At 39.2% G+C, this 11,075-nt stretch overlaps 1 protein-coding gene across 1 annotated transcript; it reads left to right on the forward strand.

Annotated features, from left to right (window-relative positions):
* Window positions 1-1,354: 1,354 nt before the first annotated feature.
* LOC144453387 (15-hydroxyprostaglandin dehydrogenase [NAD(+)]-like) lies at window positions 1,355-10,772 on the forward strand. The gene is made up of 8 exons (XM_078144671.1): window positions 1,355-1,427; window positions 3,762-4,019; window positions 5,199-5,325; window positions 5,870-5,976; window positions 7,616-7,712; window positions 9,380-9,456; window positions 10,003-10,157; window positions 10,491-10,772. Exons 2-8 carry the CDS (start codon window positions 3,927-3,929, stop codon window positions 10,609-10,611), a joined length of 777 nt encoding a protein of 258 aa, XP_078000797.1. The 5' UTR covers window positions 1,355-1,427; window positions 3,762-3,926; the 3' UTR covers window positions 10,612-10,772.
* Window positions 10,773-11,075: the final 303 nt, after the last annotated feature.

Genomic DNA, 11,075 nt, shown 5'->3' on the forward strand with positions numbered 1-11,075 from the left:
CTCAAAGCCTCCGTTGGTATCGATACACAATGCAATGCTTCTTGTCTATTCCCAAAATATAGTATTTCATTTTCTGTGTTCCGTATTACGGTCAATTTCGCCTCCATGTTGTATTATCTATACTACCGCCCCTAACGGTTGAATTGGGAAATGTGTCTGGTTCGCAGCTGAGCTTATTCAGATAGACCCAGAGACACTTCCCGAGATATGGTTAAGAACATAATAACCTATCAATAATATTGACATATTTGGCCGATAACATGTAAAAATATCATTAGTGACCACTGTAGTATATAGGAAACATATATAGAACATTGCTTTTCGTAAGCATAACTTGCTAAGCCTGAGCCCCCTGTGATTTTTTTGTGGTCAAAAAATGTCAACTCATTCAAGTGTATGTGTTAGGGGTTGACCATTTGATATCTGGGGTGGGAGGCTTGGAGATTGGCGGAGAGTCGTTATTTTTTCCCCACCTGCTTGCCTATGAATTACTTTTTTTCTCCCTCGCTTATGCTGGCAACTTTTTTTTCAATACATGTTTGATTTTTAAATAAACATCATTGACATTTTTTATGCCATAGTATGACGACACACTGAAAATGCAAATTGACATTAATGACAACTTGATTGGTGGGCTCCAACATCCAGACAGACCGGTCACATTCTCCAGTCGGAGGGGAGGGGGTGTCTGTGATTTTTTTTCCATCGGACCAACGAAATGTCACTGACCCTCATATCTGTAAAACTGAAAACAGGCTGACCCCCTATTACTTAATTCTAAAGTATGATGACCCACGCCGCTCCCATATCATATTCACATGACAGGTATTTTTTTTTATCGTGGCTCAGTATGGACTGCTTGACCGTCTTGCAAATACTCTCTGAGATCCAGGGATGGCACTATCATATCATTAATTATTGACTACACAAGGTAAAAAATATTCCAAAGGGAGTTTAATAGCATCTTGACAATGAAAGGTAATGGGAAAGCTTGAGAAAGGAATATGTACACCTCTCTATAATTTCCAAGTTTTACAAGACAACACCAACATGTAAAAAGCAACTACATATGGTTGAAATGTTTTTGAAATAAAGTTTCATAGCATCTTGACAGTAAGATGTAGAGGGAAGAACTTTGAGTTTGAGACTGGGATATGTCCACATCTTGTGTGTGTTTGGGGGGGGGGCGTTCTATGGGGTCTCCCCCTAGAAGCCCTGGAGGATTTTTACTCTTAAAATTCAATTCTAGAGTATTCAGAAACTTTCAGTGGTCAATCATCAGTGAGAGAGTAATGTAAGGGGTTGGTTTTTGTTACAAGGGCAAACCGGACCATTGTCATTCATCACTAGAGCTATATTACGTAACTACATTTTATAAGCTACAGGTCTGAACCCCGGTCTCAACATAGGTGCGATCGCTTCGCCTGGTATGTATCGAACATTTTATTTGATCGTGAGACTCGGGTGGATGTAGACTCTATCACCAGTCCTCAGGAGCATTACTAAAATGGCTGTTTTGTATGTACTTATATATCTACGACATAATTACATGTATAGTACTTCAATATGCATGTACTGTAACAGGGTACTGTAGGCACTCATACATAGAGGCCACAGTCTGTGATAAGGCTAATCATTCGTTGACGTGTTACTACGCTGCCCGTCACTGAACAAATAATCAGCCATATGTAGTCGATGAGCACAGTACAAGGATTAGTCTTGCTGCTAGACGTTCGGGCTTTCTTTCGATACTATAAGGGCTTGCCCGAACCATCCTCGATAGCTATGTTCGGACGTGTGTCGTATTCTATCGGAAGAACATTCGAGGTCTAGCAGATAGACTATACAAGGATATGCAGTAGACACCCCTTGGTACATACATATTATAGCTCTTTTGGCGATGCTCTCGAGGACTAGGAGCTAGAGTCTAGGGTGAATCCCAAACAATGTCCTGTTGGCACAACTGAACCAATAAGGTTAGGTTCAGTAGTGCTATAGGCATGGCGCAGAGTCTGTCTGTCTGTCTGTCTGTCTGTCTGTCTGCCTATATGTATGTATGTATGTATGTATGTATGTATGTGTGTGTGTGTGTGTGTGTGTGTGTGTTTGTGGCTGACTTGAACTCAATAACCGCCACACTGATTGGTTCGGTCACAGGAGCTGGCGCTGTTGCTGAGGGAGCGGTCAGTTTCTCCAGCATGGGGGGGGTGGATTTTGCCATCGGGCCGACAAAAAAGTCACTGATCCCCCTATCTGTAAAACAGAAAACAGGCTGCCCCCCCCCCATCACTTAATTTTAAAACATGGTGACACCCCCCCCCCCATATATCATATTCGCATGACAGGTATTTTTTTGATCGTGACTCTGTGTGGACTGTCTTGACTGTTTTGCAAATACTTTATAAGATCCCGGGATAGCACTATCATAATTATAATTATTGACTACACATTGTAAATATTCCAAACATCTTGACAGTAAAAGGTAGGGGGGAAGCGTGAGTGAAGGGAATATGTATACCTCTCATGGGGGTTCGAGGGGGTCTCCCCTAGAAGCCCTGGACGATATTTACTCTTAAAAGTCAATTTTGAGTCTATTCGGACACTTTCAGACAATAATTTCCAAGCTTTACAAGACAGCACCAACATGTAAAAAGCAACTACATAGGATTGAAATATTTTTTAAATAAAGTTTAATTGCATCTTGACAGTAAGAGGGGAAGAGCTTGAGACTGGGATATGTCCACCTCTTGTTGGGGGTCCCAGGGGGTCTTGATCCCCCTTGAAGCTCTGGAATTTTTAGGCTATTCAGAGCCTTTCAGGCCATAACCTCCATGCTTTACAAGACAACACCATCAAGTATCAGAAACTATTCTTTCTAACTTACACAGTGTTGAAATATGTCCTTGAAAAGTTAAATGGCATAATTATAGTAAAGGTGAGCACATCTATGGTTACCGTAGTATCATTGGTAGGGGAGATTTGCAGTTTTTAGACTATCTTGGCAAACACTGATTTCACATCTTTAAAAGACAATATCATCTCAAATTAGCATATGATGAAAATATTTAAGAAAAATGTAATACCATTATGACAGTAAAAAGGTTGGTGCATTGGTTGAATGCATGTGTGACCTGTGTGTGTGTGTGGGGGGGGGGGGGAGGGGGGTCCTTGGGGTTTTCCCTCTGGCAAACCTGGAGGTTTTTGCTTCTATTATTAAGGCAATTTTTAGGTTATTCATAGCTTTTGAGGTAACATTTCCAAGCTTCCAAAAGCTAAAGTAAATGTAAGTTTAAATGATTTTCACATGTCACATAAAAATGGGCCTGTAATATTGGTATATGGACATTAATATTACATGTACATGTATACACTTCACTTACTAGTACATATACATTGTATATATAGGGATAGTCGGAGTGGTTACATAAGCGTATCAATGGCTTGACCTTGCAGACTACATGATTCTTGGCATGAAAAAATGCTTCCAGTCTCAGCCTAGACTGTAAGATACGTCGTGACGTTTCGCCCTCGCCGGCCTCCTCTCACAGGGGTTAGGGGTTGACCGATGTTTGAGGGCGCCCCGTCACGGCGTACCTTACAGACTAGTCTCAGCCTAGAACGAAAGGTTATTGTTCTATTAATGTCATTAATGAAATTATGGGGTTAAATCTATTATGGGATACTTCGCACCTATCTGTCAAATGTCGAGTACCTTCGTACCTTCTCTTATTCACCATACATTTTGTCCCCAAATCATACAGATTGATTCAAGTGCCTGTGGTCACGATCTATCACTTGTCGTATAAGATCGGTGTCGTGATAGCATTGTAATTCTTTATTACGTTGGAGGCGAGTGTGTAACCGACCTTGAAACCCAGCAGCTCACCAGATTGCTTCATACAAACTAAATTCTTGCAGCGTTCGCCATGAGTTTGTCCGGTAAAGTAGTGTTGGTCACTGGGGCTGCAGACGGTATTGGCAAAGCTTTAGCCGAAGAGTGTTTGAAGAACGATGCAAAGGTGAGTGACCGGTTTATACAGCAGTATTCGCTGTTTGATCATGTAGTTCGCACTGTGTGATATCTAGACTTGGATCTAGTTCAAACGGATAGTCTTGCTGACGTGGAGTACAGGACTCGATGTCACATTGTCCCTAAGCGCCGTAGTGCGACCGAAATTCTATTCACAATAACAAAACATACAAAAAATTATACATTACATTTATGTAACCAAAAGTTTACACTTTCGTATAAACCTTTTTTTTTTGAAAACTATTATTACTCTAGTTTATATATTTACTAGTTTATTTTAGCACCAATACTTATCGCAGAAAATCCAATGAAAAAATGTAGTTTTCTAAAAGGATGCAATTAAAGATTCAGTTCTATTCTATTCATACAACATGTCCATTTTGAGTCTAGATTTACACGTGGTATGGAATCAGAGAGACCTTTGATATCAATGCACGGATAGCACTAGACTATACATTCCGAGCACGTAGGCAAAATGTTTGCTTGCCAATAACTAAAAAATATAAAGCCTTGCAGTAAAATATTAGAGATCAATCGACAATCGATCTACCTATTTCACATCTCTTCGGCGACAAATGTCTTCCCTCGGATGACCAGGAAGCTCGACACCGGACCTTTTCATGATTTTTCTATACACACACTCAATATTTCTTTTCAAAAGAAGGGCAACAGCCAGAATGAAGCACATGCTACACTTTTTTCAAACAGGTGGACTAGCTCGACCCAGACTTGCAGCCTAGGTTCTTAGCAGCGTTTATCACACAGGTATACCTACACACGGGCCTACACATTGATGAAAATAAAAATCATTGTCTAAATTTCCGATGGGGACACATGAAGTCAACGTCAAGACCAGAAAGTACTTTTAAAAAATGACGATTCTTGTGATTCGTTATCATCTCATTCCTAATATTGCACAAGTCCTGAAAGGGTCGAGTGTACTCCAGGGTCTATGTAGGGGTTCGATGTGTCGGTGAATAAACATGGTCTGTAAGATACAGACATTCCTGTCAATGCTACCAGCCAGAACTCACTCACTGTGGTCAAGTTTAAGAAGCCTGATAGGGTTGTACAACACTATGTATCTAACAGATTAATAAATAATATGCTGAGTGTCAGAAAACTCTTTCATTATCATTGCCATCATTGACTGTTTTAACTTCAACAGGGAGTGTGCTTGGTTGACATCAGTGAAGAGAAAGGGCGTGAAACAATGGACGGTTTCAAGGGACAATTTGGCAACGATAAGGTTCATTTCTGTAAATGTGATGTCACGTCCCAGGAACAACTTGAAGGTATGTGAGACATATATCAGTGACAAAAGTTCATTGATTTTATGATAACGATATGACGTCAATATCGCCTGATCATTTTCATACAAACAATAAGATGTGATTTATAGATTATGCGAATGACAGTTCATTTTGTAAAGTTCTTTAACCCATAGACGCGTGCTCACCAGTTTCTCTCCTCTAAATATCACGCCCACAGTAAACTTGTACACTGTGTTCACATGCAGAAATATTACATTTTTTTATTGTCAACTTAGAAACCTTGGAAGAGAATTATCTTTTCAATTTAGTAAGTCGTAAAGTCATCAAGATTCTGGAGTCCAAACTTCAACATTCAGTCTCAGACAATCTATATTAGATAGAAAAAGAAACTATCACCCAGTCCCTTGAATATATTTATAAGGTCCTAACGTCTGTTTGCGTTATCGTTCTACCGAAAAGAATGCGAATATGATTCATGGATTCGTACAGTCAACTATAAAACCAATCAACGAAAATAGGTGTATGGATAAATGACGCCGTGTTATATTTGCTTTTAATATTTTAGCTGCCTTCAAAGGTTGTGTAGATCACTTCGGACATCTAGACGTTGTATGCAACAATGCTGGTATCCTCAACGAACTCAAGTGGCAGCTTATGGTTGCAATCAACGTGGTAAGATTTGTAATGTTCGGTTATCTGTCCCAGGTCGTAACTTCACCTTTTCTGAGTACATTGTGTACTCGATTAGGAACACATAAACAGATTAGGGACGATAGTCACGAGTCTGGCAGCGAGACTAAGGGCACGCTTGGTGTGACTAAAGCCCCTCACTTCTCGTGGCTTTGCCGCTCATGGTGCGCTTCGTGTGCCTGACAAAGCTAAGGGACGATAGTGACGAGTCTGGCAGCGAGACTAGGTCGCATTTTACTTTGACTCATTGTATTATCTATAGTTACATTATTTTATGATTTAAGTATCCCACCGCTGCCACCAGTTCTACATCCCATTGCTACCATATTGGCTGGGGATGGGGCTTAGGGTTAGGTACCGCAATAGCAGACCATATCAATCAAATCGCTGCTGACAGCCATGCGGTGAATACATTGTCAGTTGTGATGTGAGAGGGGGAGTAGATTTGTAAAACGTGATCAGATCGGTAAGACCCATGAGTAGCAGTACCGTATGAATCTTCTGAGCGAGTACGTTATAAGTGTATTCATCTAGCCTTTGGGAATGCTAACTTTGACAGCTTAGCTCTGTAGTGGTAGTAGGAAATAACCGATACCTTTAAAACTTTTAACGTGGTGGCAGCGGTGGGATTATAAGCCCTTATTAGTATTGATTCCGGGTGACCGTCCCCATGTCCATTTCCATATCTGACAGCATTTTAACCCATGTTCTTGAAACATTTTAACAGTACGTGACCTGAACCCAACCCTGTCAGTAATTAATTACTGAAGGCTCCCTTAAAATAATTAAAAGTATCGTAAGATTTCGTAAGAAACTAAATGTACTGACAGCTGGCTTATTTAGCAGCACATGTGAAACTTTGGCTATAATCCGTAGATGAAAACTGCAGCAGCAGCAACAGAAGCAGCAGCAACAACAACTACCATCTGTACTTAACACAGATACATTGTTCTATGACCGCCGCCGACGTAAAAAACGGATAAATAAAAAAACTATACATACATCATTTTGTCCAAATGTATTTAAATATAAATAATGCTGTTTACCCATGAAATATGAAATGCAAATAATCAGTCACTTATTCTTCAGAAATCAGTTCTTCTAATCTCTGAATCTCTTGCCACGGATTTATAACAGACGCACCAACCACACCTACTGATAAGCAGACATATGACATCTCAGTTAGACATTTATTTGCAAACGATATTACAACAATTAATTTTTGTCACTGAAATATAGATATATGTTACATATAATACTCTAATAATGGCCTGCTAGGTCACGGAAGCAGTATATAGTATAGTATAGGTATGAATGCGTCTTATATATAGTAATAAGTTACAGAAATAGAAGTTAAAATAGACGTTCATATACCCGTTTATACTCATATGTAGACGGTATACGTATATATAGCCACAGGCACTCGACAATGTGTATGGTGTTTTTTTAAATGTATAGTAAGATTATTTTACTATACATTTTTTTTTGAAATCATACAGATTGATTCGAGTGCCTATGTATATAGCAGTGCATTGTGTAATTTTTTCAACTTTTCTGTAAGACTTTGCCAACTCTCCATACTAGACTGATTGCCAATGATTGGTATATGATGTTATTTCAGAATGCTGTAATCGAAGGAACGTACCTTGCTGTCAAGTATATGGGAACTAAGAATGGTGGCAAGGGTGGAGTTGTCATCAATACATCCTCCGTGGTCGGTATGTACCCAGGAGTTTGTCATTTTCAGCCTTTATTATTATATACCTGTATTAGACTGCATAAACTCTCAAAATCTGAGAGAAAGAGGCGAGGTCGTTGAAGATTTTCTGTAAGCAAAGATGATCGGATAAAACATTCATTTAAAACATAGCTAGTTTAAAGTAGTTTATTCACATTGTTTCGCCAGTTGTCGAGTTTGAATTATCGTTCGTTCACAGTGATTCATCATTTGTCGAGTTTGAATTATCGTTCGTTCACAGTGATTCATCACTTGTCAACTCTTGAACAAAAGTTCGTGCTCATTGACTTCACTTGTCTACTCTGAATTTTGGCCTAAATTACGCGCCATAGTATATGATTGACTTAAAACTCAGTTCATATGCCTATAGCTAGTGAAGAAATTCAAATTGTTGGAACATGAATTTTAAGGGCACCACCCCACAACCTTATGATACGTGTCTGTACATGCTTGTAAATGTCCTCAACTAGGGGTACACCATTTGATTTCTGGGGGTGTCCCGCCTGGAGGATTTCCGAAAAAAAATTGTCGCAGGCCAAAAATGAAAAAAAAAATTGCTGACCAACAAAAGACAGAAAAGCAAGTTTGCTTCCAGGGTACGAGCTAAAAATGGTTGTTTAGTAAGTGCGGAAACTAGCTACAAAAATAAATGTAAAATTCCCAGGTACAATTGTCTCTAGCGCGGCGGCAGCACCTAAACTCTTAAAGATTAAAACTCTTAAAGCTAAACTCTTAGAGATTCTTGTCACAGGTTTGTACTAACTTCTGGCAACTGCCAAAACAAAACTAAACACTACAATCAAATCAAATTACTGAGAATACAGACCTGACTTATGGCTTAAATCCTCAAAATGATGAAATATTTTTGAATATGATGGCATGCAACATTATATTTTGAGATTACGATACTTTCACGCCGTGTTAGTTTTCTATATTTAAATTCCAATTGTAATCCAGAGACGGTATAATTATCACCTCGATATATTAAAATAGCACCAGATAACACTGTTTTAGTCCTTGGTTTTCAAAAATCTCCAGGGCCGGGACTCCCCCTCCCGTATCCACACCACTACTTGGCTCCCTCGTAATTCGATCCGATTTTCAGCGCCAGCTTTTAAATTTTAGTTCTACTTTTGAAAAGATCCGCATTCAGTTTTACCTGCTACTTTTGAAATATGTCATATCATATCATGTGTATGAAGAAATTCAAAGTTTTGTATGTATGTATGTATGTATGTATGTATGTATGTATGTATGTATGTATGTATGTATGTATGTATGTATGTATGTATGTATGTATGTATCTATGTATGTATGTATGTATGTATGTATGTATGTATGTATGTATGTATGTATGTATGTATGTATGTATCTATGTATGTATGTATGTATGTATGTATGTATGTATGTATGTATGTATGTATGTATGTATGTATGTATGTATGTATGTATGTATGTATGGCAATGGTGTTTCCTTAAATGTTGTACCCCTACTAAGCAAAAATTGTTTTCTAGTTTCTCTAGGAAAAAAATGGTGTCATGATGGCCAAAAAAATGTTGCGTCCAAATCCTGAGCGCCCCCCCCCCCCAGTAATCAAATGGTTTACCTCCCTTTCCTTTGCGTTATTATCTGTTTCTGTCATGTAGGGCTGATACCGAGATCACTGATTCCTGTGTATGTTGCAAGTAAACATGCAGTGGTGGGTTTCACAAGAAGTGTGGCGGTGAGTTGATTTTCTATCACTGCTTAGAATACTAGTGTATGTGTAGCCCTTCGTTCAACGATCGGTTTCTACTATGCGTATCCGGAGGTTGCCGATAAAAGCCGAAGGTCGACACTGCCAATTTGGGTTCAGAGGAACGCGTAATATTGCTTGTATGCGTGGATGGATACAACAAAATACCCAATATGCTGTCAGTATATATATAGAAAAAGTATGGAGAACACAGATTCAGAACCTCTATATCCAAATTGACATTCAGTCAACGCACAGGCAATGTTACGCGTCCCTGTGCTTGGGTCAAGAGATTTACGCGAAAGAAAAATGAAATTGATGAAACATTGCCACCAGATTACAGATGAAAGTTGAATACTTTACAATAAACCAATACTAGTATTTTATGACAAGTAACATTACAGCTTAATAGCGCAACCTAGAAACCATTCATTTTACATAACCAGTCCTTATGAACTTACCGCGTATATTTTATCCATCATGTGAACAAAATACGACGTTTATCAATTCCGTCTTCTTTATAATTTTGCACAGTTTGAACCAGATGTTAAAGACAATGGTGTGCGAGTGGTTGCTATCTGCCCAATGGCCGTTGAAACTAGTTTCATGCCACTTGGTATTGAACACGGGACAAGATATACGGAACAGTTTAAGAGAGAAATGGCGGCAAGGACTTATCCTTATGTAAAGTAAGCACCTCAGACTGAAGTTCCAGGGGAATTTCAGTTTTTCTAATGTAACAAATTATTGACAATAGCCATCACTCTTGTCATACAATTCACAGCTGTGATTTAGAGAGAGAGAGAGAGAGAGAGAGAGAGAGAGAGAGAGAGAGAGAGACAGAGACAGAGACAGAGACAGAGACAGAGAGACAGACAGACAGACAGACAGACAGACAGAGACAGAGAGACAGAGACAGACAGACAGACAGGCAGACAGACAGCAGAGAGGGACAGATACAGGGAAAGAGACAGACAGATATGCAGCAGTCAGAAGTCATACTAATTCTTTTTCCATGACAGGTTAAGTGAAATGACGTCTACTGTTATACAACTGATCCAGGACAACAGTTCAAATGGGACAGCGAATGCAATTTTCCCTGGAAAGGGATTCAGAGACATTCCACCACCATCACTAGAATAAGAATCCACAGGTACAGCCGAATACCAAGGAGGTGACACGCGTTTTACATTTCACCCGCGGGCTATATTGTGGAACAGTCGGAGCACTGCGTCTTCATTTCTCCATCGTTATGATAACAAAGAGTAAATACTGACCCTTCAATAAAATCATTCATACATATTGATAGAGATACATTTTGTGTTATCTTATTCTTGAACATGTTGAAGTCATTGAAGTGACATCAATCTCCCCGGCTACACACCGCTGCCTTTTCACTTAAGCCATGGAACACTGATGTACGTCTTTGAAATTTACCCATTAATCGATCGTGGCAAAAATGTTTAGTGGTGTGGAGTTTTATGCGCAAAAGGGGAGACTGGTGAAACTGATGCCAATCGTGTGTAACTGGTTAAAACCCTTAATGTATGGAATCAAATCTAATGGAATCAAAAACGCCATTTTCTTCTTGTACTTCCTTCAACTTT

Source organism: Glandiceps talaboti, chromosome 2, assembly GCF_964340395.1.
Source record: "Glandiceps talaboti chromosome 2, keGlaTala1.1, whole genome shotgun sequence".
Taxonomy (NCBI): domain Eukaryota; kingdom Metazoa; phylum Hemichordata; class Enteropneusta; family Spengelidae; genus Glandiceps; species Glandiceps talaboti.

Excerpts from the sequence above, each read along its gene's own strand:
- LOC144453387 (XM_078144671.1), top strand. The coding sequence starts at position 3,927 with ATGAGTTTGTCCGGTAAAGTAGTGTTGGTCACTGGGGCTGCAGACGGT. Across the intron at positions 5,326-5,869 it reads GTCCCAGGAACAACTTGAAG|CTGCCTTCAAAGGTTGTGTA; the intron begins GTATGTGAGACA and ends TTAATATTTTAG. Across the intron at positions 10,158-10,490 it reads AGGACTTATCCTTATGTAAA|GTTAAGTGAAATGACGTCTA; the intron begins GTAAGCACCTCA and ends TTTCCATGACAG.